Source organism: Salmo trutta, chromosome 33, assembly GCF_901001165.1.
Source record: "Salmo trutta chromosome 33, fSalTru1.1, whole genome shotgun sequence".
In the NCBI taxonomy this organism is placed as follows: Eukaryota; Metazoa; Chordata; class Actinopteri; order Salmoniformes; family Salmonidae; genus Salmo; species Salmo trutta.
Genome location: NC_042989.1, coordinates 17,529,293 through 17,557,206, shown reverse-complemented (window position 1 = coordinate 17,557,206; position 27,914 = coordinate 17,529,293). Strand labels below are relative to the sequence as shown.

The following is a 27,914-nucleotide window of genomic DNA, read 5'->3' as shown; positions in this document are numbered from 1 at the left end:
CTTGTATAAATAAGTTATTTCTGTTTTTAATTTTTTATAAATGTGCAGACATTTTTAACCTGTTTTCACGTCGTCATTGTGGGATATTGTGTGTAGATTGATGAGGGGAAAAAAATGTAATCCATTTTAGAATAAGGCTGTATCTGAATACTTTCTGAATGCACTGTATGTGTGAGTGTGTGGGTAGAGTCTAGTGAGTGTGCAGAGTCGGTGTAAGAGAGTCAGTGTAATAAAGCGTCAATGCAATAGTCCAGCTAGATATCCAATATACATACTGCTGTAGGCTACACCTATTCTATTCATATACACACCATTTATATATATTTATACCCCGGACTCTGACATTGCTCGTTCTGATATTGCTCGTTCTGTCTTAATGTCTTGTTATTTTATTTTTTACGTTTGAATCATGTGTTTATTGTTATTCTATTACTAGAAATCACTGCACTATTGGAGATAGAAACATAAGCATTTCGCTGCGATAACATCTGAAATCTTTGTATGCGATTCTATATGTATAGGCTGGTACTGAACGTATTTTTACATAACGTTTGCAGAGCTAGACTAATGGGACTTTGAATTGAAGGATCATGGGCTTCAACGATCTCATATTCATCGTCTCCTCAAGCACAGGTACAGGTACAGGTTCACCCTAAACCCTTACCCATTTTTATATGTCAACTTCAATTTGATCGGGACCTCCCAAGGATCCCGGATAGCAGGGGCAGGTGGCGATAGCGCGCGCTCCCGAAAAGGCAACGAAGAAGTGGGAGGGGATAAGCAGCTGATCAGCTAGCTGCTACGCTAACTAGCTACAACATTGTTCCAAGCAACCTCTCCAGCGTGGCACCTCATGCCATTTCGAAGGAATTAAAACACATTCTTCTGCACTCATGTTTTGACTTTCCGCGATGGAGGCTTGACCTCTCCGAACTGCATTGATCAACAACACTTAAGGAAAACACAATTTACGGATTGAATTGTTTTAATAGCTACGTGGATTTTTTTCGCTCATTTCCGTACGGGCCCGACAAAACAGTTTGATAGCTAACGTCACAGTACAGTAGCTACTGATTGTTCGAGTTTGTGCTCAGAAAGTCAGTTGTCCTCGTCCTGAAATGGACACAGGAGTTGTCCCCGAAAAGAAAAGGTACGTTAACGTCTAGTTTACTAGCTAGCCAATGTTTTTTTTTACCTAAATAAATAGATAGCTAGCTTCTGTTTAGATTTTTTTTAACGTTAGATTTTGATGCGTTTGCGTAGCTAACGTTACTACAGTAGCTAACTATATAGATAATAAGCTAAAGCTAGCCAACTAGCTAGATAGAGACAACTATATATATTTTTTTAAGTGTGTGTGTGTGTGTGTATACACACTTAACGTTGGTTAGCTAGTAAATACCAGCTAGCTTGTTAGCTGTCTGATAGCTAACTAAGCTTCATGACGTTTTAATAAGCGAACGTGTATAGCCGCAGATATGGGTATGTGATTCAATCTGTATCGCTGAAGTTCAGCGTTATGGCGCGATTAAAACACCAAGGCCATTTTTGTTTGAGCTGATTTATTTTTGTCCATGTAGTATATGTGGACACTCCTTCAAATTAATAGATTAGGCTATTTCAGGCACAACCATTGCTGAAAGGTGTATAAAATCGAGCACACCGCCATGCAATCTCCATAGACACACTGTCAGTAGTATGGCCCATACAGAAGTCTTTCAACGTGGCATACTATCATAGTAATCCACCTTTTCACAAGTCAGTTCATCAAATTTCTGCCCTGCTAGAGCTGCCCTGTTAAAGAGTAAGTGCTTTTATTGTGAAGTGGAAACGTCTAGGAGCAACAACGGCTCAGCTGCAAGGTCGTAGGCTACACAAGCTCACAAAATGGGAGTGCATAAAAATTGTCTGTCCTCGGTTGCAACACTCACTACCGAGTTCCAAACTGCCTCCGGAGGCAATGTCAGCACAATAACGGTTTGTCGGGAGCTTCATGAAATGGGTTTCCATGGCCGAGCAGCCGCACACAAGCCTAAGATCACCATTCACAATGCTAAGCGTCTGCTGGAGTGGTGTACTCTGGAGTTGTGGAAACGCGTTCTATGGAGTGATGAATCACGCTTCGCCATCTGGCAGTCCGACGGACCAATCTGGGTTTGGCGGATGCCAGGAGAATGCTACCTGCCACAATGCTTAGTGCCAACTGTAAAATTTGATGGAGGAACAATGGTCTGGGGCTGTTGTGATTCGGGCTAGGCCCCTTAGTTCCAGTGAAGGGAAAACGTAACGCTACAGCATACAATAACATTCTAGACGATTCTGTGCTTCCAACTTCGTGGCAACAGTTTAGGGAAGGCCCTTTCCTGTTTCAGCATGACAATGCCCACATGCACAAAGCGAGGTCCATACAAAAATGTTTTGTCGAGATCGGTGTGGAAGAACTAGACTGGCCTGCACAGAGCCCTGACCTCAACGCCATCGAACACGTTTGGGATGAATTGGAACGCAGACTGCGAGCCAGGCCTTATCGTCCAACATCAGTGCCCGACCTCACTAATGCTCTTGTGGCTGAATGGAAGCAAGTCCCTGCAGCAATGTAACAACATCTAGTGTAAAGCCTTCCGAGAAAAGTGGAGGCTGTTGTAGCAGCAAAGGGAGGGACCAACTCCATGATTTTGGAATGGGATGTGAGTACTTTTGGCCATGTAGTGTATGCAGCGTTTACAGTGAATGCAGTCTCTGAACGCGGGAACATTGCCTTTAAATTTCTGTCACACTATAGTGCTGAACTTCAGCGATACGGATTGAATCGAGCCCTTACCCTGTTGGCTACCTTGACCTTCTTGGTCCTGAAAAGACAAATGTGACATGTTCGACCAAGGTATACACAGGAATGTTGATATGCCACTCCTGTCAGGTGGATGAATTATATTTGCAAAGGAGGAACGCTCACCAATAGGGATGTAAACAAATTTGTGCACAACAGTTGAGAGGAGTAAGCTTTTTGTGAGTATGGAACATTTCTGGGGTTTATTTCAGCTCATGAAACATGGGACCAATGCATTACACGTTGCGTTTATTTTTGTTCAGTGTAATTTGGTGTAGTCCTACATTTAGTTTTGAGAAGTCCTACAATGACAAGATGGCGCCGGAGAACAAGGCCGACGTTTACGTATTCCTAACCAATTGTTTTTTTTTTCGTTTCTTTGTGTTTAACTGTTGTTTTTTTTTTTGCTTATTTTGTACATAGTGTTGCTGCTACCATCTCTTATGACTGAAAATATCTTCTGGGCATCAGAACTGCTATTACTCACCACGGACTGTCAGAATCTTTTTTTTCCTTTAACAAGTCTGACGAGCCCGACGTGAATCGTATACTGCTCTCCCGGGAACAGGCTCAGATCCCTGTCATTTGCGTGAAGAGAAGGCAGAGCAAGGGGCCAGAGGGCGGGCTGTCTTCTGAGAATTAGTAGGCGATCTAATAAACACCCACTTCCCTCCATTCTGCTAGCAAACGTGCAATCCTTGGAGAATAAAATCTACAAGTTACGTGGAAGATTAAACTACCAACGGGTTATTAAAAACTGTAACATCTTATGCTTCACGGAGTCATGGCTGAACGACAGCAAGATCAACATACAGCTGGCTGGTTATGCGATATACCGGCAGGATCGAACAGCGGCGTCTGGTAAGACATGGGGCGGCGGACTATATATTTTTGTAAATAACAGCTGGTGCACGATATCTAAGGAAGTCTCGAGCTATTGCTCGCCTGAGGTAGAGTATCTCATGATAAGCTGTAGACCACACTACCTACCGAGAAAGTTTTCATCTGTATTCTTCGTAGCTGTTAACATACCACCACAGTCAGAGGCTGGCACTAAGACAGCATTGAATGAGCTGTATTGCGCCATAAGCAAACAACAAAATGCTCAGCCAGAATCGGAGCTCCTAGTAGCCGGGGACTTTAATGCAGGGAAACTTAAATTAGTTTTACCAAATTTCTCTCAGCCCGTTAAATGTGCAACCAAAGGAAAAATAACTCTGGACCACCTATACTCCACACACAGAGACGCATACAAAGCTCGCCCTCCATTTGGCAAATCTGACCATAATTCTATCCTCCTGATTCCGGCAAACAATCAAAAATGAAAGCAGGAAGCACAAGTGACTCGATCAATAAAAAAGTGGTCAGATGAAGCGCATGCTAAGTGAGCTACAGGACTGTTTTGCTAGCACAGACTGGAATATGTTCCGTGATTCCTCCAATGGCATTGAGGAGTACACCACATCAGTCACTGACTTTATCAATAAGTGCATCGAGGACGTCGTCCCCACAGTGACTGTACGTACATACCAGAAGCCATGGATTACAGGCAGCATCTGCACTGAGCTAAAGGGTAGAGCTGCTGCTGTCAAGGAGCGGGACTCTAACCCGGAAGCTTATAAGAAATCCCGCTATGCCCTCCAACGAACCGTCAATACAGGACTAATATCGAATCGTACTACACCAGCTCTGACGCTCGTCGGATGTGGCAGGGCTTGCAAACCATTACAGACTACAAAGGGAAGCACAGCCGAGAGCTGCCCAGTGACACGAGCCTACCAGACGAGCTAAATAACTTTTATGCTCGCTTGAGGCAAATAACACTGAAACATGCATAAGGGCACCAGCTGTTCCGGAAGACTGTGATCACGCTCTCTGCAGCCAATGTAAGATTTTTAAACAGGTCAACATTCACAAGGTGGGCCAGACACATTACCAGGATGTGTACTGCGAGCATGCGCTGACTAACTGGATAGTGTCTTCACTGACATTTTCAACCTCTCCCTGTCTGAGTCTGTAATACCAACATAGTGTTCTTGGGCAAAGGCACTAAGGTAACCTGCCTAAATGACTACCGACCCGTAGCGCTCACGTCTGTAGCCATGAAGTGCTTTGAAAGGCTGGTCATGGCTCACATCAACACCATCATCCCAGAAACCCTAGACCCACTCCAATTTGCATACTGCCCCAACAGATCCACAGATGATGCAATCTCTATTGCACTCCACACTGCCCTTTCCCACCTGGACAAAAGGATCACCTACGTGAGAATGCTATTCATTGACTACAGCTCAGCGTTCAACACCATAGTGCCCTCAAAGCTCATCACTAAGCTAAGGACCCTGGAACTAAACAGCTCCCTCTGCAACTGGATCCTAGACTTCCTGATGGGCTGCCCCCAGGTGGTAAGGGTAGGTAACAACACATCTGCCACGCTGATCCTCAACACGTGGGCCACTTGGGTGCGTGCTCAGTCCTCTCCTGTAATCCCTGTTCACTCATGACTGCACGGCCAGGCATGACTCCAACACCATCATTAAATTTGCCGATGACACAACAGTGGTAGGCCTGATCAACGACGAGACAGCCTATAGGGAGGAGGTCAGAGACCTGACCATGTGGTGCAAGGACATCAACCTCTCCCTCAACATGATCAAGACCAAGGAGATGATTGTGGACTACAGGAAAAGGAGGATGGAGCACGCCCCCATTCTCATGGACGGGGCTGTAGTGGAGGATGTTGAGAGCTTGTGTCCAATTCACCAACAAACTAACGTGGTCCAAGCACACCAAGACAGTCGTGAAGAGGGCACAACAAAACTTTTTCCCCCTCAGGAGACTGAAAAGATTTGTCATGTGTCCTCAGATCCTCAAAAGGTTCTACAGCTGCACCAGCGAGAGCATTCTGACTGGTTGCATCACTACCTGGTATGGTAACTGCTTGGCCTCCGACCGCAAGGAACTACAAAGGGTAGTGTGAACGGACCAGTACATCACTGGGGCCAAGCTTCCTGCCATCCAGGACCTCTATACCAGGCGGTGTCGGAGGAAAACCCTAAACATTGTCAGACTCCTGCCACCCTAGTCATAGACTGTTCTCTCTGCTACTGCATGGTATGCAGTACCAGAGCGCCAAGTCTCTAGGTCCAAGAGTCTTCTAAACAGCTTCTACCCCCAAGCCATAAGACTCCTGAACATCCAATCAAATGGCTACCCAGACTATTTGCATTGCCCCTCTTTTACCCTGCTGCTACTCTATCTACATGTACATATTACCTCAACTAACCGGTGCCCCGCACATTGACTCTGTACCGGTACCCCCCCCCCCCCATGTATAGTCTCGCTATTGTTATTTTACTGCTGCCCATTTAATTACTTGTGACTTTTATTTCTTAATCTTACTCATATTTTTTTTTTAACTGCATTGTTGGTTAGGGGCTCGTAAGTAAGCATGTGACTAATAACATTTGATATGTCAACTCTTATCTTGTTTTGAAATAATATGAACAATTTGTCATTGTAAAGAGGTTAATGTATTGGAAGATACTGCTGTTTAGTGATTTTTCTTTAAAATATTCCAAATTCAAAGCTTTTCTTTGGCCCATCTACAATTTCAGTGGGTTAGTTGCCATTGGTCAACTTAGAGTGAACTGAGGTAGGCTGGAAAATGGTTTTATTAGTGTTGAGTATAACATTCTCTGGGTGTAGGTGGGCAGAATTTCGACATGTAGGGAATGTATGTTGTGAGGTTTGACTCGTACAGGGGGCTAAACGTATCTTTTTATTTACCATTTAGTTATTTTACTTAGAACTGCTAAAATGAATTCAGGAACATCCTATTTTGCGCTCTACTTTCACAACACTGCTTTTCCCACAGGTTTTATATAAACAGAAAGCAAAACCATTGCAAAAAGTAGCAAGGGTATTTTAATGTTATAGTACACTGATTTTGTGTGTGGCAGTCTACACAAGTTGTTGTGATCTTATTTCCATCTCATTTCTTAATCATTGAGAGCCTGACGTCAATGGGAGTTCCTGGCACGAAGTGTGTGTGACAATTCACTGGGTGAATTTAATTGGCACTTGCTGTGTACAATGGCCAAATGAAGGGAAAGGCCATTAAGCTGAACAAACCGTCTATTTAATTTATTTATTTATATATACATACATGCATGCATGCAAGTAGGCCTATGGGTATTTCATGATCTGTGGTCTTAAATATATTTCTCTTAGGGCTAGCCTACTTCCTGTTCTGTACTAAACCTGTAGCTACTGGATGGACCTATCATGAGCTTCATTTTATACAAGAGCATCAACCCATAGCCTGGAGCGATTGTGTCTGAGATTGAGCAATTTGGTTTTGTGAGATGCATGCAGGCTGTAATACAATTTGGAGAAATCAGAAATGAGTGATTTATCACTGGTCAGTTGAAAAGAGGTTAGAACAGCTTTTAAACCGTTTGTTTTGCACAGTGCTCTACTGTCCACTGGGGCACTTTACAGCCTGAAAGAGGTTACGTAACACAACAGACGAGGCTATGTTTTCCTTCACACTGGACACTAGTGACAGATCACCCCAAACAGTTCCAAGTAAAAGCAGGTCAGTCCATTTTATTAATTCAGTCAGAATTGGGTTACAATAAAATTGATAATGCCTTTGTACAGCACTGAATGTGAGACTTGTCTTTTGACCCATGTCCACCTGTTTGCATGACTGAGCTTTATCCTCATGTCTTACATAATATATTTGTTATTATTATAAAACAGATGTGCTGGTTAGGCCTATGCTGTATCTGCGAGCCAAAATTGCATGCAGGACACTGTTAGGCATGCATGTGCGTAGAGATGTTTTGTAATGGTGGCCTCTCTTAGCCTTTGTTTTCACCCCATACTTGTGATTCTGATGAAGGATGAGGATCAATGCAGTGCTTTCTGCTTTCCCTGCTTTTAGAGAAAGGAAAAACAGCCTCCCATCTGTACTGTGGATGGGGCAATGCACAATTAAAACTGCAGCAGGAGATTCCTGTATGCTGTACTTGCCTTTGTACTGCACAGAGTTCACTTTGTAGAATTTGACCTCCAACCTAAACCAGCCCCTATTCAAATAGTAGTCCAGAGAATTCCTGTCTCTCTGCATAAGCCATAGTTGTCAGTCAAATCTGAATAGAATCCTTACAAATACTAAGCACAGAGATATATTTTTCTAAATGCTAGGTTAGATTTTCATGTGGCTGATTTCCACAGGTGAAGATTTAGATACTCAGATGTTTTTTATTTTGATCTGCCTCTTAGCAGCAGTGGTTGGTTAGTTGGAAGATATTGCTCTGGGCTGTGGCCAGGACTCTTTAACAGGGGCCTGGAGGGTGAGAAGTGTGTTTATGCTATGCAGAACTGGTTGCGTAACACAGAGGATCAGCTTTCAAACTCAGACCCCAGAGAGGCAGACAGTCAGGTCCTGATGTAGTCTGGTAGAGCTGACGTAGGATAGTGTAAATCCGGGTTCCCCAACTGGCGGACTGCGAGACGAATTTGGCCCGTGGGTGGTTTTATTTGTCCCCCTAAGCTTTATGAGATAAAAAATAATATATACATTTGTATTGTTGGAAATGTAAAAACACCAGGAAATCAGCACCAAATCATTTTAATTTAAGAAATATGTTCCCAAGTATTCTTACACAAGAGGGACACTTGATCGTATACAAATGTAGGCAAGGTTTGAAATTGTTTTAGTCAAACATAACTGTTTGAGCATCTTGTGGTCAATGTGCAGTCCACTAATTATTTGTAATTCTGTTCCAGCCCCCCGGCCATCCGCTCAACAAAAAAATCGGCCAGCGGCTGAATGTAGTTGATTTTATCCCTGGAATAAATATTTGGCCCCCACTGACTGAGCTCCTGACCTGCACAGTCAGCTTGAGGCACAGGCTGGCAGTCAGTCAGTCAGTCTGTTTGACTTCAGGCTGAGGGAATGCATGGGTTAGTCTCATCCAGGGTTTCCTTTAGCCAGTAATAGCCAGCTTTTGTCCTATTTATTTTATTTTATTTATTTATATTAAATTGGCGCCTGCCAATTGTCCGGGAGAAGGAAAAAATGGCATTGTGAAATAGTGCTCTTTAGCCTATTCATTGATGGAAATATCAGTCTTGGGGGAAATACATTTGACTGGTCATGCTTATCGGCCTATTGATTAATTTGCGTAACTTAGTGGAATTAAATTGGTTCGTGTATACAGTATATTCTTTGTATCTTATCACATCGTGCAACATAACGACACAGAGCCTTTGAGTGGAAACTCCGTCAGGGAGTGGGAGAGCTGCTTCAATAGCATCTCAACAGCCCATGCATAGGAAATGGAAGGCATGCTTCGTCAGCACGTCACACCACTTTGCAATGTGCTGAAGGCATACTTAATTGATTGAAACCTGAATGTTTTGTTACATATTATGAGGCATATCTTACCTTGCTTCAAAGTAGCCTAGCCAAAATCGGACCATATCCATGGAGGCAATTATTTTATCAACTAACTTTCATTTTCCAGTAAGTAGGCAAATGGCACAATCGTAGTCATATTAGTAACCCATGCTAGTTGTTGCATATTAGATCTCCCTTATTTCTACATTTCGAACAGATATTTTCATCTGCCCTGTGAAACTGCTCGCATGTGCAGTGCTCTTTTGACAAATTGCATTATAGAACATTCACGTGTAGCCTACTGCCCTGTGCGCTTTTCTGCGCTTATGTGAATACATCATAGTTTAGCAACATTTTAAGCAAAACATTGTTCTGTGGCATCACTCATACATTTTTTTTACTTTTTTTGTATTTTTATGTAGCCTAGGAAAACTGACCAATAGAATAGGTAAACCTTTCTACTATGCGGGATAGTAGATTGACATAGGCTAGTGATTTTGCCGTTCGTTACTCTTCTTGAAAAGTAAATGTGGACAGTTTATTTCTAACGTCTTGAAATTGCGCATCAGAATTATTTAAGAAGCACAGCACATCGTTGCATCCTCAACTTGCATGTTCTGTTTTGTATGAATTAGCATCATCTAAATGGGATTTCTGTCGTTCTGAGCACTGTGGGCGGACTCCCTAATCAGTTTACGGGTCCGGTAAATTTTTCATATGTCTGTTAAAATGCTGCTGGTCATATGTCCTTTGTCTCATCATGCACATTATGAAAAACCTGTAGACATGTTCACTGAGCACAGGGCTCTACAGTGCAACCATTATATTCGCGTATGCGCCAAACTATTTTGCTGTGTGACCTAGACTTTTAATTTAAGGTTCTAGCTTTAATAGCTGACATTTTTTCATTGCTCCTACATTTCTTTGTTTTCGCCTACATTTTTCAACTTAGGTTGAACTCATGCTCCTTGTACAAAAGGTCAGCATAGACCCCTGAAGAATCCCAAATATTTTGGTCCCAAAGCAGATCATCTAGGCTACTCATTAGTGTGGACACCGTGTAGTCCTACACACGGGTGGATCAGCTTCTGTCATTTAACTGTTTAGTAGGGATGTGTTTCTGTACTTTTAAATGTTGGGAAATGTGCAGGCTAGTAGTGCATTTTTATATAAAAAGAATGTCAGTTCAATTACCTGAAGCATTTTCTTGATTTACAGACAGCCTCAAAACATAATTATGTTACTGTAACTCCGTAACAGATCAATTACGTTTCATGTTTCGGAGGGCTTTTATATTGATGTCTTTATTTTTGTGGGGAATGCTGCACACTTTGTTTGATTTACGCTTCTTAATGTAGAGTTAAGACTACAACTCAGCAGCATCCTCTGGTATGCATTGGTGTCTACAATCTCTACATGCCTCTATACATTCGGACAACACAGACGATAAGCAAAGCACGTGATCACATTTGTGAGATAAAAATGTAAACTCTGAAGGGGATTGAAAGGTGTTTTATTGTCTTTGTTTTCAGCAGGACTTTTTTCAACATCAATAAAGCCTCCTTTCAATTCCCTTGGTGTTGTTTTTCTAAAGTACAGTGCGTTCAGAAAGTATTCAGACCCTTGACTTTTTCCACATTTTGTTACGTTACAGCCTTATTCTAAAATTAAATAGTTTTTCCCCCTCATCCCTCTACACACACTACCCCATAATGACAAAGCAAAGGCAGGTTTTTATACTTTTTTTGCAAATGTATTAAATAACTCACATTTACATATCTATTCAGACCCTTTACTCAGTTGAAGCACCTTTGGCACACCTGTATTTGGGGACTTTCTCCCATTCGTCTCTGCAGATGTCAAGTTGGATGGGGAGTGTCACTGCACAGCTATTTTCAGGTTTCTCCAAGCGTTCTGGAGCAGGTTTTCATCAAGGATCTGTTCATCTCTCCCGCGATCCTGTCTATTCTCCCAGTCCCTGCCGCTGAAAAACACCCCCACAGCATGATGCTGCCTCCACCACGCTTCACTGTAGGGATGGTGCCAGGTTTCCTCCAGATGGGACGCTTGGCTTTCTGGCCAAGAGTTCAATCTTGGCTTCATCAGACAAGAGAATCTTGTTTATCATGGTCAGAGTCCTTTAAGTGCCTTTTGGCACACACCAAGCGGGCTGTCATTCCTTTTACTGAGAGGTGGCTTCAGTCTGGCCACTCTACCATTACTGCCTGATTGGTGGAGTGCTGCAGAGATGGTTGTCCTTCTGGAAGATTCTTCCACCTCCACAGAGGAACTCTGACAGAGCTCCAGAGTAACCATCAGGTTCTTGGTCACCTCCCTGACTATGGCCCTACTCCCCAGATTTCTCAGTTTGGCCCGGGCAGCCAGCTTTAGAAAGAGTCTTTGTATTTCCAAACTATTTCCATTTAAGAATGATGGAGGCTACTGTGTTCTTGGGGACCTTCAATGTTGCAGACATTTTTTGATACCCTTTCCCATATCTCTGCCTCAACACAATCCTGTCTCGGGAGTTCTACGGACAATTCCTTCGACGTCATGGCTTGGATTTTGCTCTGACATACACTGTCAACTGTGGAACCTTTATATAGATGGGCGTGGGCTTTTTTACAAATGATGTCCAATCAATTGAATTTACCACAGGTGGACTCCAAGTTGTAGAAACATCTCAAGGATGATCAATGGAAACATGCTGCAGTTGAGCTCAATTTCGAGCCTCATATCAAAAGGTCTGAATACTTCTGTGAAAGTATTTCTGTTTTTAATACATTTGCTAAAATTTCCTAACCTGTTTTTGCTTTGTCATTCACATTTTATTGGTCACATACACATGGTTAGCAGATGTTATTGTGAGTGTATCTGCTTGTGCTTCTAGTTACGACAGTGCAGTAATATCTAACAATTCCACAACAAATACCTAATACACACGTCTTAGTAAGGAATGGAATAAGAATATAGACAAATATATGGATGAGCAATGTCAGAGCGGCATAGGCTAAGATGCAATAATATACACTGCTCAAAAAAATAAAGGGAACACTTAAACAACACATCCTAGATCTGAATGAAAGAAATAATCTTATTAAATACTTTTTTCTTTACATAGTTGAATGTGCTGACAACAAAATCACACACAAATAATCAATGGAAATCCAATTTATCAACCCATGGAGGTCTGGATTTGGAGTCACACTCAAAATTAAAGTGGAAAACCACACTACAGGCTGATCCAACTTTGATGTAATGTCCTTAAAACAAGTCAAAATGAGGCTCAGTAGTGTGTGTGGCCTCCACGTGCCTGTATGACCTCCCTACAACGCATGGGCATGCTCCTGATGAGGTGGAACTCCTGGACAGTCCCAGATGTGCTCAATTGGATTCAGGTCTGGGGAACGGGCGGGCCAGTCCATAGCATCAATGCCTTCCTCTTGCAGGAACTGCTGACACACTCCAGCCACATGAGGTCTAGCATTGTCTTGCATTAGGAGGAACTCAGGGCCAACCGCACCAGCATATGGTCTCACAAGGGGTCTGAGGATCTCATCTCGGTACCTAATGGCAGTCAGGCTACCTCTGGCGAGCACATGGAGGGCTGTGCGGCCCCCCAAAGAAATGCCACCCCACACCATGACTGACCCACCGCCAAACCGGTCATGCTGGAGGATGTTGCAGGCAGCAGAACGTTCTCCACGGCGTCTCCAGACTCTGTCACGTCTGTCACATGTGCTCAGTGTGAACCTGCTTCATCTGTGAAGAGCACAGGGCGCCAGTGGCGAATTTGCCAATCTTGGTGTTCTCTGGCAAATGCTAAACGTCCTGCACGGTGTTGGGCTGTAAGCACAACCCCCACCTGTGGACGTCGGGCCCTCACCACCCTCATGGAGTCTGTTTCTGACCGTTTGAGCAGACGCATGCACATTTGTGGCCTGCTGGAGGTCATTTTGCAGGGCTCTGGCAGTGCTCCTCCTGCTCCTCCTTGCACAAAGGCGGAGGTAGCGGTCCTGCTGCTGGGTTGTTGCCCTCCTACGGCCTCCTCCACGTCTCCTGATGTACTGGCCTGTCTCCTGGTAGCGCCTCCATGCTCTGGACACTACGCTGACAGACACAGCAAACCTTCTTGCCACAGCTCGCATCGATGTGCCATCCTGGATGAGCTGCACTACCTGAGCCACTTGTGTGGGTTGTAGACTCCGTCTCATGCTACCACTACAGTGAAAGCACCGCCAGCATTCAAAAGTGACCAAAACATCAGCCAGGAAGCATAGGAACTGAGAAGTGGTCTGTGGTCACCACCTGCAGAACCACTCGTTTATTGGGGGTGTCTTGCTAATTGCCTATAATTTCCACCTGTTGTCTATTCCATTTGCACAACAGCATGTGAAATTTATTGTCAATCAGTGTTGCTTCCTAAGTGGACAGTTTGATTTCACAGAAGTGTGATTGACTTGGAGTTACATTGTGTTGTTTAAGTGTTCCCTTTATTTTTTTGAACAGTGTATAATACAGTATATACATGAGTTGAGTAATGCAACATGTAAACATTATTAGTGGCGTTATTAAAGTGACTAGTGTTCCATTTATTAAAGTGGCCAATGATTTTAAGTCTATGTAGGCAGCAGCTTGTATGTGCTAGTGGTGGCTGTTTAACAGTCTGATGGCCTTGAGATTGAAAAACAGCTTCTCTCTCTTGGTCCCAGCTTTGATACACCTGTACTGACCTCGCCTTCTGGATGATAGCGGGGTGAACAGGCAGTGGCTCGGGAGGTTGTTGTCCTTGATGATCTTTTTGGCCTTCCTGTGACATCGGGTGGTGTAGGTGTCCTGGAGGGCAGGTAGTTTGCCCCCGGTGATGCTTTGTGCAGACCTCACCACCCTCTGGCGAGCCCTGCGGTTGTGGGCAGTGCAGTTACCGTTCCATTATGGGGTATTGTGTGTAGATTGTTTTTTTTTCAATATTTGTAATTAATTTTAGAATAAGACTAATGTAATAAAATGTGTAAGGGGTGTGAATATTTTTGAATGCACTGTATGAAGCCTGTCTCCAGGGGATATTTATTTAGCCTTGTAATTGAGCTCTATTACACTAGCCTAACTGTTCTAACATTCTCTCCTTTAATGGAGAATCACACTGGCCAATTTTTGTAGAGAATTGATCTTTGTATTCGGACCTCTGAGGGACCGATCTTAGAGAATCCGAGGCCTAGCCTGAATTCTTAGGTTTTTCATGCTTCAGAAGAGGCTCCTTTGTTCCTGCAATGGTCGTTGTTGCATGCAGTGTCATCTTTTAGGAGGCAATCTGCCCAGTAGTCTGTTTTTTAATTTAAAAAAAAAATCAAAGTAGACTGGTGAAAGGCGCTATAGGAGTAGGGCTCATTGTAATGGTATTAATGGAATGGAGTCAAACACTTTTTTGTTTTCATGTGTTTGTTACAGTTCCATTGAGTCCATTCCAGCCCTTACAATGAGCCTGTCCTCCCATAGCTCCTCCCACCAGTTTGCTCTAAGTGTATGTGTCCCAAAAGAGCCCTGTCTGTCCCTCCTTGCTGTCTCAGTAGTGGAAGATGGGAGTGTTGGCAGAAAATGTTAGGATGATAGGCGGTGCACCAAGCAGGCAGAGTGGAGGGAGTACTGCACATCACACACAACCAAGCCCCATCTCCTAGCCAATCACTCCATGGGTGACCGCTGCGCTTCCTTTTGTTCACAGCCAATAAGGCGTCAGACTGAGCCAGCGTATGTAAATGAGCCTGCTATGGTGAAATGGCTGGACTGAGAGCTTGTTGCTGACCCTGCATCCTTCTCCACTGTGTCTGGCCAGTGGCTGAGTGAGCAGCTCACAGAGCAGGCAGACACAACAACAATGCAAGCCCTGGTGGTGTGCGTGTTTGGTCTGGACCCAGACTCTGACTTACCCTGATTGTCCTGTCTCCAACAGCAGGGTGAGCTCGGACCGGAGGAAGGAGAAGTCCCGGGATGCGGCGCGATGCCGGAGGGGGAAGGAGTCGGAGGTGTTCTACGAGCTGGCCCAGGAGCTGCCCCTGCCCCACAGTGTCACCTCCAACCTGGACAAGGCCTCCATCATGAGACTGGCCATCAGTTACTTGCATATGAGGAATCTGCTGAGCACAGGTCAGTACCCTGGGGGAAGGAGGGGGAGGATATATAGGTTTGTAGTGTCCAAAGTACCTTGGAGGGTAAGGGGTGGGTGTAAGAAAGAGACAGGTGGTGAAGAGGTGAGCAGCTCTGGGAGATCTATGAACTTGCAGACAGGAGGGTATAGATCATTTTGTCCTCCTTCCTCTGTGCACTCTTTCTGTGTATGTCGTAGTGCCCTGCCCCACAAGCATGTGCGTTGGCTAGTAATCATATATCCTGCTTTTTTTTTCATGTCCCGGTCGCCACGCGGTCCCTTCTGCTACCTCCTCCTTATTCTTTCTCTCTAGACGATGAGGAGGAGCAGGAGGAGAGTGAGCTGGACTCCCAGCTGAATGGCTCTTATCTGAAGGCTCTAGAGGGCTTCCTCATGGTGCTGTCTGAGGATGGAGACATGATCTATCTCTCTGAGAATGTCAACAAGTGCTTGGGTCTGGCACAGGTAGGTTTTCTGCTCCATTAGTCAGAGACAACTGACTAGGACACACCGATAAAGAATGCAGATCTTTTTGCTATTCTTCCCTTGGCTTGAATATGTTGTATGTTTCTAAATGTCCTTCCTCTCTGTCCATGTGCAGATTGACCTGACAGGACTTAGTGTGTTTGAGTACACACACCCCTGTGACCATGAGGAGCTGAGGGAGATGCTGGTACACAGAACAGGTGAGACACGCCCCTATGAAAACACGCACACTAAGGTTTCTACTGAAACAACTGGGTTAAACACAGCACTCTGGGATATCAGAGTAACAAATAGTGCAGCGCTGACGTTTAGCAGCTCAGAGCAAAACCAAGTCCGAACCGGTTATCATTTCCCCCACCATCCCTGAGGTCAGTCTTCCCATGGCATTCACTCTGCTTCACTGGTAAACTGCTACATTCCTTTTTGCACATCACACCAACACTAAATGTAATTTTTTATTTCTTAACCTCGGTCTCACCTTCTCTCTCTCCTCTGTCTCTTCAGGGACCTCTAAAAAGTCCAAGGAACCAAGCACAGAACGCAGCTTCTTCTTGAGGATGAAATGTACCCTGACCAACAGTGGGCGCACTGTCAATGTCAAATCAGCCACCTGGAAGGTTCTCCACTGCTCAGGCCATGTGCGGGTCCATGAAGCCCCAGCTGAGCAGAGCCCCGGTGGGCACAAGGAGCCGTCCGTCCCCTACCTGGTGCTGGTCTGTGACCCCATCCCCCACCCGTCCAACATCGAGGCACCGCTGGACACCAAGACTTTCCTCAGCCGCCACACACTGGACATGAAGTTCACCTATTGTGACGAGAGGTGAGACTGAGACCTACCCCTACACTGACTGCAGCACCAGCATAATGTAGTAGACAAATCTTTATTTCATATCAGGGCTATTGCAGTAATAATATATGTTGCATAAAAATGTTTTCCCTGAAAAGTAAGATGACTTGTATTCGCACACAAATATGTGAGGAAAAGAATAGGTAGCTCCTGAATGTAGAGCCACCTGGTGTCCAATAAACAGTAGGATTAACCTGTCCCCTATCTCTGTGTTGTCAAGGATCACTGAGCTGATGGGCTATGATCCAGAGGACCTGCTAAATCGCTCTGTGTATGAGTACTACTACGCCATGGACTCAGACCACCTCATGAAGACCCATCACAACTGTAAGCATCCCTACCAAAACATGACCATGCAAGATATTCCCCCCGGAAAGCAGACAGGCTGGAAATGTCCAATGTTGGCAATAGGCTTCAGTACATAATACAGTGTTCAAGCTACTTGCTGTCTCTTTTCTCGTAGTTTTTTTCTCACCCTCTTCTTTCTTCGTCTCTCCAGTGTTTGCGAAGGGCCAGGTGAGCACAGGCCAGTACCGCATGCTGGCTAAGAGAGGAGGCTTTGTGTGGGTGGAGACTCAGGCCACTGTTATCTACAACAACAAGAACTCCCAGCCCCAGTGTGTTGTGTGTGTCAACTATGTGCTCAGGTATAGTTATGGACCCCACAGTGTGTTTGATGGGGGTTTTAAACTGTCTGGGGGACTGACTCCACTAGGTTTTGACTCAACCAATCAGATTTTCACTTTGTAAGGTGGAGTAATGCATTGATATGTAACTGCTTTTGGCTCCCTCCTGCTACAGTGAGATTGAGGAGGGGAAGATGATGCTGTCTCTGGAGCAGACGGAGGATATGAGGCCTGTGAAGAAGGAGCTGGAGGAGAGCTCTGAGGCAGAGGTGTCCCCTGTGCTCCTGAAGGAGGAGAAGAGCACAGAGCTGGATGTGATCAAGCTGTTCACCCGGGCAGTGGAGGCTCAGCCCCTGTCCAGCCTGTATGACAGACTGAAGGAGGAACCACAGGCCCTCGCCCTTCTGGCCCCGGCCGCTGGAGACACCATCATCTCCCTGGACTTCAGCAGCCCCGGTCAGTACCATGCCCTGCCTGAAGCTCTGTGTGATGGTTACTTTTGAATGGAAAAATGAACAGGATAATTAGTGATAGGACTCTCACTTTACTGGTCCCAACACAGACTCTCTGACCCCCTCTTTCCTGTCCCTGCAGACTCTGACATCCTGCAGAAGGAGGTGCCTCTCTACAAGGATGTGATGCTGCCCTCCACCAGTGACAAGCTGGCCCTGCCACTCTCTCTGATGCCCCCCAGTGATCAGCACCTGGTCCCCAGCACCTCAGTGGACACCAAGGCTGGTCCAGACTCCTCCAGCACCCCAGGCAGCCACAGCTTCACTGAGGTGAGCAGGAATATCACGTCCAGACAGACACCTTTTAAAACTGCCTATCAGGAAATCAATGGAAAGTTTATATGTGAAAAATACTTCTGTTCTCAAATACTAGTCTTTAACCAATGTAATGTCCTCTGCAGCCTGACAGCAAATTGGACTTCTGTTTCCCAATGGAGTCTGACATCAGTGCTGAGTTTAAACTGGACATGGTGGAAAGACTGTTTGCCATCGACACAGAGCCAAAGACTCCTTTCACCTTACAGGTATGGTACCTATCTATAGTGAGACATTGTGGGTAGACTAGCTGTATTGATATAAAAAAAAATCCTCACTATTTGTAAGTTTGCTGCAATATCCATGTGTGATGATCAGAAACATTTCACAAGTTTGGGTTACACACTCAGCATTGGAGTCAATATGGGCCAGCATCCCTGTGGAACGCTTTCGACACCTTGTGGAGTCCATGCCCTGATGAATTGAGCTTGTAAAGGGGAGGGGGGGTTCAACTCAGTATTAGGAAGGTGTTCCTAATGTCTTGTTCACTCAGTGTAGGACTTGAATGTGAGTTTGAATTCTTTGGTCAATCGTATGCATATGGTCACTTACGGACCATAATGGACTCCACCATCTCAGTACAATGGTAGACCCGAATGAAGAATCACACCACTCACTTGAGTATCTTACCTTGTTATTTTCAGATCTAATTTTGCTCTTTTGTAGCTTTGTCAACTGTGTGTGTGTTTTCTATACCAGTTCTCTCCACTCCCTGTATGCTTTACAGACACTCCCCACCCCTTGGCTACAACTCTTTTAATTTAGTTTACTCTGTGGGCACAACCCATGTGGAATTCCTGGTCTCTGTGGGCACAACCCATGTGGAATTCCTGGTCTCTGTGGGCACAACCCATGTGGAATTCCTGGTCTCTGGCAGCGTTTGGAACTGCTGATCTGCGGTCAAGAACGCTGAGTGCTTATGCTGCCCTTCAGTCCATTGACTTTTTGGCCCTGACAGCCATGGATCACCCCTAAGAACACTGCTACTCCAGCTGCTCTACATCTGACTACGTTTTCTCTCCCAGTCCGAGAGCATCTGGTCGTTGCGGTGGTGGCACAGGGCTACTCATTTCTCCTAAAGTGGAGATTTTCAAAATTTCTCTACTCACCTTTTCCATCTCCTCATTTCAATTCCATATTGTCACTCACTTGTCCACTCAAGCTTAACATTGTCATCTATTGCCCACCAGGTGCTCTTAGAGTTCCTCAATGAGCTCGACACCTTAATAAATACATTTTCTGACAATGGCTCACCGCTCTTTGTACTTACCGACTTCAACCTCTCGACGTCTGCCTTAATTTATTTCCAACTCACCCCACCTTGCTTCTTTTGACCTCACCCTTTCCCAGTCCCCTCCCACTCACAAGGAAGGTAATACGCTTGACCTCATCTTAACTAGAGGCTGTTCACCTACTAATTACACTGCAACCCCCCTCCAGGTCTCTGATCACTACTTTGTTTCATTTTCTGTCTCCCTCTCCTCCAACCCTAACCACTCAGCCTCTACCCAGATGGTCTCCCTCTCCTCCAACCCTACCCACTCAGCCTCTACCCAGATGGTCTCCCTCTCCTCCAACCCTACCCAGATGGTCTCCCTCTCCTCCAACCCTACCCACTCAGCCTCTACCCAGATGGTCTCCCTCTCCTCCAACCCTAACCACTCAGCCTCTACCCAGATGGTCTCCCTCTCCTCCAACCCTACCCACTCAGCCTCTACCCAGATGGTCTCCCTCTCCTCCAACCCTACCCACTCAGTCTCTACCCAGATGGTCTCCCTCTCCTCCAACCCTACCCACTCAGCCCCTACCCAGATGGTCTCCCTCTCCTCCAACCCTAACCACTCAGCCCCTACCCAGATGGTCTCCCTCTCCTCCAACCCTAGCCACTCAGCCCCTACCCAGATGGTCTCCCTCTCCTCCAACCCTAGTCACTCAGCCTCTACCCAGATGGTCTCCCTCTCCTCCAACCCTACCCACTCAGCCTCTACCCAGATGGTCTCCCTCTCCTCCAACCCTACCCACTCAGCCTCTACCCAGATGGTCTCCCTCTCCTCCAACCCTACCCACTCAGCCCCTACCCAGATGGTCTCCCTCTCCTCCAACCCTACCCACTCAGCCTCTACCCAGATAGTCTCCCTCTCCTCCAACCCTACCCACTCAGCCCCTACCCAGATGGTTTCCCTCTCCTCCAACCCTACCCACTCAGCCCCTACCCAGATGGTCTCCCTCTCCTCCAACCCTACCCACTCAGCCCCTACCCAGATGGTCTCCCTCTCCTCCAACCCTACCCACTCAGCCCCTACCCAGATGGTCTCCCTCTCCTCCAACCCTACCCACTCAGCCTCTACCCAGATGGTCTCCCTCTCCTCCAACCCTAACCACTCAGCCTCTACCCAGATGGTCTCCCTCTCCTCCAACCCTACCCACTCAGCCCCTACCCAGATGGTCTCCCTCTCCTCCAACCCTAGTCACTCAGCCCCTACCCAGATGGTTTCCCTCTCCTCCAACCCTACCCAGATGGTCTCCCTCTCCTCCAACCCTACCCACTCAGCCCCTACCCAGATGGTCTCCCTCTCCTCCAACCCTACCCACTCAGCCCCTACCCAGATGGTCTCCCTCTCCTCCAACCCTAGTCACTCAGCCCCTACCCAGATGGTCTCCCTCTCCTCCAACCCTACCCACTCAGCCCCTACCCAGATGGTCTCCCTCTCCTCCAACCCTAGTCACTCAGCCCCTACCCAGATGGTCTCCCTCTCCTCCAACCCTAGTCACTCAGCCCCTACCCAGATGGTCTCCCTCTCCTCCAACCCTAGTCACTCAGCCCCTACCCAGATGGTCTCCCTCTCCTCCAACCCTACCCACTCAGCCCCTACCCAGATGGTCTCCCTCTCCTCCAACCCTACCCACTCAGCCCCTACCCAGATGGTCTCCCTCTCCTCCAACCCTACCCACTCAGCCTCTACCCAGATGGTCTCCCTCTCCTCCAACCCTACCCACTCAGCCTCTACCCAGATGGTCTCCCTCTCCTCCAACCCTACCCACTCAGCCTCTACCCAGATGGTCTCCCTCTCCTCCAACCCTACCCACTCAGCCTCTACCCAGATGGTCTCCCTCTCCTCCAACCCTACCCACTCAGCCCCTACCCAGATGGTCTCCCTCTCCTCCAACCCTACCCACTCAGCCTCTACCCAGATGGTACTCCCTCTCCTCCAACCCTACCCACTCAGCCCCTACCCAGATGGTCTCCCTCTCCTCCAACCCTACCCACTCAGCCTCTACCCAGATGGTCTCCCTCTCCTCCAACCCTACCCACTCAGCCCCTACCCAGATGGTTTCCCTCTCCTCCAACCCTACCCACTCAGCCTCTACCAAGATGGTCTCCCTCTCCTCCAACCCTACCCACTCAGCCTCTACCCAGATGGTCTCCCTCTCCTCCAACCCTACCCACTCAGCCTCTACCCAGATGGTCTCCCTCTCCTCCAACCCTAGTCACTCAGCCCCTACCCAGATGGTCTCCCTCTCCTCCAACCCTAGTCACTCAGCCCCTACCCAGAGGGTCTCCCTCTCCTCCAACCCTACCCACTCAGCCCCTACCCAGATGGTCTCCCTCTCCTCCAACCCTACCCACTCAGCCCCTACCCAGATGGTCTCCCTCTCCTCCAACCCTACCCACTCAGCCTCTACCCAGATGGTCTCCCTCTCCTCCAACCCTACCCACTCAGCCTCTACCCAGATGGTCTCCCTCTCCTCCAACCCTACCCACTCAGCCTCTACCCAGATGGTCTCCCTCTCCTCCAACCCTACCCACTCAGCCTCTACCCAGATGGTCTCCCTCTCCTCCAACCCTACCCACTCAGCCCCTACCCAGATGGTCTCCCTCTCCTCCAACCCTACCCACTCAGCCTCTACCCAGATGGTACTCCCTCTCCTCCAACCCTACCCACTCAGCCCCTACCCAGATGGTCTCCCTCTCCTCCAACCCTACCCACTCAGCCTCTACCCAGATGGTCTCCCTCTCCTCCAACCCTACCCACTCAGCCCCTACCCAGATGGTTTCCCTCTCCTCCAACCCTACCCACTCAGCCTCTACCCAGATGGTCTCCCTCTCCTCCAACCCTACCCACTCAGCCTCTACCCAGATGGTCTCCCTCTCCTCCAACCCTACCCACTCAGCCTCTACCCAGATGGTCTCCCTCTCCTCCAACCCTACCCACTCATGCGCAGCCGAAATCTTCGCTCTCTTTCCCACTACTCTCTCCTCTTCTATCCTATCATTTCCCTTCTGCTAAATAATTCTCCCTCCTGATTCTGCCTCTTCTACCCTACTCTTCTCTCTTTCCGTAGTCTCATTTCCTCCCGTCCGTCTCGGCCCTCCCCTCCTGCTCTCTGGCTGAGTGACTCTTTGCGAGCTTACAGAACAGGGCTGCGGGCAGGAAAACGAAACTTCCGGAGAACCTATCATCCTGTCACTCTCTACCTGCTCTTGCTCTGTATCTGCTGCTAAAGCCACTTTCTATGTCTGTAAATTTCAAGCTTCTGCCTCTAACCCTTCTCCTCCCTCCTTAATCCTCCCCCCCCTCCTTCTCTGCAGACGACTTTGTCAACCACTTTGAAAAGAATGTTGACAACATCCGCTCCTCACTCACTCAGCCTATTGAGTCCACTGGTCCCACTCAGAACTACCCTATGCCTTGACCCCTTTCTCCCCTCTCTCTATGATGAAGTCGTGTGACTAATGAGGTCCAGCCGCCCAACAACCTGCCCGCTCGACCCAGCCCCTCCTGCCTTCCCCAGAGCATCTCTGGGAACTTCTCACTTCACTCATCAACTCATCCCTGACCACTGGCTGTGTCCCCTCTGACTTCAAAATGGCCAGAGTCACTTCCCTCCTCAAGAAACCAACACTAAACCCTTCTGATGACAAAGACTACGGACTGGTGTCCCTTTCTTTTATTTCCATAATACTAGAGCATGGTGTCTCTGACCAACTCTCTTGCTATCTCTCTCAGAAAAATCTTCTTGACCCTAACCAAGACTGTTCTTCTGTGTCAGTCTCTCCTTTCCCCCCCTTCTGACACTCAGGTGGCGACACACATCTCTGCATGTCTGGCAGATATCTCTGCTTGGATGTGGTCCTACCACCTCAAGCTCAACCTCGACAAGACGGAGCTGCTTGATGGCGAGGCCAAGACCTCGCCATCGCGTTTGAAAACTCCACGGTGTCCCCCTTTGAGAGTGCAAGAACGTTGGTGTGACTCTGGACAACACCCTGTCGTTTTCAGCAAACATCAAAGCAGTGACTCCCTCCTGCAGGTTCATGCTCTATAACATCCGTGGAGTATGACCCTACCTCTCACAGGAAGCGGCGCATGTCCAAATCCAGCTACTTGTCATCTCCAGTCTGGACCACTGCATCTTGCTGTTGGCTGGGCTCCCCGCTTGTGCCGTCAAACCCCTGCAACTTATCCAGAAGGCTGCAGCCCGGCTGGTACCTAACCTTCCCAGCTTCTCCCATGCTCCTCCAGTCGAAGCTCGCATCCACTACAAGATCATGGTACTTGCCTACGGAGCAGCAAGAGGAACTGTCTCTCCATACCTTCAGGCTATGCTGAAACCCTACACCAGGGTTCCCCGACTGGCAGCCCGTGGACCGAAGTTTTCTGAGCAAAAATACATGTAATTTTTTTCACATTTTCAGTGTTGGACATGAAATATTTTAAAAACACCTGGAAATCAGCTCCAATTGATTTTTCATTTTGGGAATCTGTTCCTAAGTATTCCCACGCATAATAGAGACACATGATCCTATACAAATGTATTGAAATGCTAATGTTTTAGTCAAGTTGTGTATCTGTTTGGGATTCTAGCACTCTGTTCTGCCACCTCTGGTCTCTTGGGCCTCCCCCCCACTAGTGCTGACTTTGCTGATAGCTGATTGAGGAACATCTTACTTATTATGACTGATATGTGGTCACACCTAGTTATCTTAAGATGAATGCACTAACTGTAAGTCGCTCTTGAGAAGAGCATCTGCTAAATGACTAAAATGTCAATGTAAATCAGCTGGTATGAGGAAGAGATAGATATAGAGCTAGATATAGATATATAACTTGATTCAGGGAAGAGCTTATCTGATATGTGCTTGTTTCCACCTGTAGGCCATGGAGGACCTGGACCTGGAGATGTTGGCTCCATACATCCCCATGGATGATGACTTCCAGCTGCGCACCCTGTCCCCAGAGGAGCCTCTGTCTTGTGGCCCAGCCCAACCCCTAGAGAGCTCTTCTCTGTGCTCTTCTGTGCACCTTACCCAGGATGTCCACAGCTACCCTGGCTCCCCCTTCAACGCCCCAGGCAGCCTGGCAGCTTCCCCAGCCCCGGAGCCAGCAGATGGCCCTTGCCCTGCTTCCTTACTCACCAAGACGTAAGCCCCCCCGCACACACACAAACAGACACACTCCCTCAAACAGCCTCTTAAAACAAAACACTGTGCTGACATGGTTTGTGACTGACTTTTTGTGCTCCAGGGTGCCTCAGATGGACGGGGAGATCTCCCTTAGGTCACTGGCCTCCCAGAATGCACAGCGCAAGAGGAAGATGTCTCTGTCTCAGGCTGTCGGAATAGTAAGTGTGTAGGATCAAAGTTTTAAAAGTTCTTATCAATTCATTATGTGTAAAATGTTTTTCATTTTAGTTGGGATATTGTGTTCAAAAACATTTTGGCTCATATTGAGTGCTAATTTGAATCTGTTTTTCCCAGGGGGGATTGCTCCAGGACCGTCCTGGTCCAGGTAAAAAGCTCAAAGTGTCTGAGCTGGGCCATGCTGATGCTCCCTCCAACAGGACCATACTGCTCCTGCCTACAGGTAGTTTGTCCTGGAACACAAAACAGCCAAGGCCTGGTATTATGCCTCTGCATGTTTTACACATCGTTACATGAAACAATGACACTAATGACCCATATATTCTCTTGTTTCTCTTAGACCTGGCAAGCCGTCTGCTTGGCATCTCATCGGAGGGCAGCGGCTCACCCTTCACCCTTCCTCAGCTGACCCGATATGACTGTGAGGTCAACGCCCCCGTGGGGGGTCGCCAGCTCCTGCTGCAGGGCGAGGAGCTGCTGAGTGCCCTGGACCAAGTCAACTGAGTCAACGCTTAGCCTGCCCCCTGCTGGACCAGACCAGACACTACAACTTCTCCTCACTCACTCTGCCCCTTTATTTGTCTCTCTCTGTATCAGTGATCTTATAGTTTGGCTGCTGTCTGCATCCACCGAGTGATATCTGCAGCGTTGGAGTTGGTGTTGGGGATGTTGTAGTGTTTGCAGGTAGAGGCACCTAATTGTTTCTTTCTCGGGAGTCTCTGACAGCAAACGTATGGCACCTCCATGGATGGCTCTGTTGTATCAGGTCTCCATGAAACCGGCGGTGCTACTGCCAGCAGTGTATTGTAAGCTTCAGTCGCACAATTTATATTTTCTTAAAAAGAAAAAAGATTACCAGCAATCTATATTAAGCCTTTTAAAAAGTAGTTTTAATGGAATTTCAACCATTTTTATTTGACTTTTTCCTCTGCATTCTTATGTCGTATATAACAATACTATTTGGTCCAGAAGGTATTTTTGAATGTTATATCCCCATTACTGGTTACCAGTATTTTAGGCAAATGCATTAAATGTGTAGTCATTCAGTACTTGTCACTTTATTACTTTACTACTGTAAGTGTGTGTTTGTTACTGTGCATAGACCAGGGGAACGTTCAGAGATTGCTTTAACGTCTTGTCATGAATAATGAATACATGTGAGCGGTATAATTAGATATAAATCCAACGTTTGTTTTTAAGATTGGAGGATTGGCCCCTCAGTTTGATCATGTAATCAATTCATTTTTAGTTGTCAGACTCAAATGGTTTATTTAGATTGAAGTAACATGTACTTCTTTAGCACCATCATATGATCATATTTTACCAGTATAATTATCTCATTTATTAGTAGCAAGTGTTACTCTTGCATACCTGTTTTCTCTGTTTTCTGTTTTATGGTATTGGTCCACATACTGCAGTTTTGGGTTTCTTTCATGCTTCCTGTTGCTGTCTAACATAAAATTACTCCCAGAAAATTACCATAGCCTTGGTTGTTTTTCTTTTTAAATATTTCAACTCTTTAATGTGAACATGGAATATTGTGATGTCATTATTGTATTACACAAGCAATGAAAAGTATTATACTGGGCCTAACAAAACTCTTAATAGTTTATTAGGTGCCTACATTTGTCCTATTTCACACATGTAGGTGTGAATTGGAAATGAGTTTTTTTTGCATATCCCACTCTCCCTGAGACACCCTCAGAGAGGGGTCAGAACCAGGGATCAGCCATTATTGACAGCAGCTCTGGAGCAATTATGGTTAAGTGTCTTGCTCAAAGGCACATCAACAGATTTTTCACTTGGTCTGCTCAGGGATTTGAACCGGCAACCTTCCTGGCCCAACACTCCTAACAGCTAGGCTACCTGCCACCGTGATAAATGCTTGAAATATATACTGAACTGCACCAAGTGGCACAGCAGTCCAAGGTACTGCATCTCGGCGCAAGAGGCATCACTACAGTCCCTAGTTCGATTCAAGGCTGTATCATCTCCGGACTAGATTGGGAGTCCAATTGGGTAAACTGACTTGCCTAGTTAAATAAAAAATGCAACATGTAAAGTGTTAGCGCCATGTTTCATGAGCTGAAATAAAAGATCCCAGATCTGACAGATGTGGCTTATCAAGAAGCTGATTAAAAACCTTGTGCTGTGGACAAAGGGCCACTGTAAAATGTGCAGTTTTGTCCTAACACAATGCCACAGATGTCTCAAGTTTTGAGGGAGTGTGCAATTGGCATGCTGACTGCAGAAATGTCCACCAGGGCTGTTGCCAGAGAATTTAATATTCATTTTTCTACCATAAGCCGCCTCCATCGTTGTTTTAGAGAATTTGGCAGTATGACGACCAGCTTCGCACCACCATCACCTCATGTTTCAGCATGATAATGCACGGCCCCATGTTGCAAGGATTTGTACACATTTCCTGGAAGCTGAAAATGTCCCAGTTCTTCCATGGCCTGCATACTCACCAGACATGTCACCCATTGAGTATGTTTGAGATGCTCTGGATCGATGTGTACAACAGCGTGTTCCAGTTCCTGCCAATATCCAGCAACTTCGCACAGCCATTGAAGAGGAGTTGGACAACATTCCACAGGCCACAATCAACAGCCTGATCTACTCTATGCAAAGGAGATGTCGTGCTGCATGAGGCAAATGGTCACACCAGCTACTGACTGGTCTTCTGATTCACACGCCTACATTTTTTTTAAAGGTATCTGCGATCAACAGATGAATAGCTGTGTTCCCAGTCATGTAAAATCCATAGATTAAGGCCTAATGAATTTGTTTCAATTGACTGATTTTCTTATATGTAGTGTAACTCAATAAAATCTTTTAAATTGTTGCATGTTGCGTTTATATTTTTGTTAGTTGCGTTTATAGTTGCGTTTAATTGATTGGGACAGACATTTTTTTTTACATGTAATTGAATTAACATAAATATACAGCGCATTTGGAAAGTATTCAGACCCCTTCTCTTTTTCCACATTTTGTTAAGTTACAGCCTTATTCTAAAATGCGTCAAATAAAATAGTTTCCTCATCAATCTACATACCATACCCCATAATGACAAAGCGAAAACAGGTTATTAGAATTTT

At 46.3% G+C, this 27,914-nt stretch overlaps 1 protein-coding gene across 1 annotated transcript; it reads left to right on the top strand.

The window, feature by feature from the left end:
• The first annotated feature begins 792 nt into the window (after positions 1-792).
• On the top strand, positions 793-26,291 carry hif1ab (hypoxia inducible factor 1 subunit alpha b). Its single transcript, XM_029730054.1, has 14 exons — positions 793-1,150; positions 15,190-15,383; positions 15,698-15,849; positions 15,986-16,070; positions 16,375-16,690; positions 16,938-17,044; positions 17,217-17,364; positions 17,519-17,799; positions 17,938-18,125; positions 18,257-18,379; positions 24,329-24,594; positions 24,698-24,794; positions 24,931-25,036; positions 25,154-26,291. The coding sequence occupies exons 1-14, from the start codon at positions 1,119-1,121 to the stop codon at positions 25,315-25,317; spliced, it is 2,259 nt and encodes a 752-aa protein (XP_029585914.1). The 5' UTR covers positions 793-1,118; the 3' UTR covers positions 25,318-26,291.
• Positions 26,292-27,914: the final 1,623 nt, after the last annotated feature.

Bases quoted from the DNA above. Each gene is read 5' to 3' on its own strand.
- hif1ab (XM_029730054.1), top strand. From the start codon at position 1,119: ATGGACACAGGAGTTGTCCCCGAAAAGAAAAG. The intron at 24,795-24,930 runs GTAAGTGTGTAG...TGTTTTTCCCAG, and splicing joins TGTCTCAGGCTGTCGGAATA to GGGGGATTGCTCCAGGACCG. The intron at 25,037-25,153 runs GTAGTTTGTCCT...TGTTTCTCTTAG, and splicing joins CATACTGCTCCTGCCTACAG to ACCTGGCAAGCCGTCTGCTT.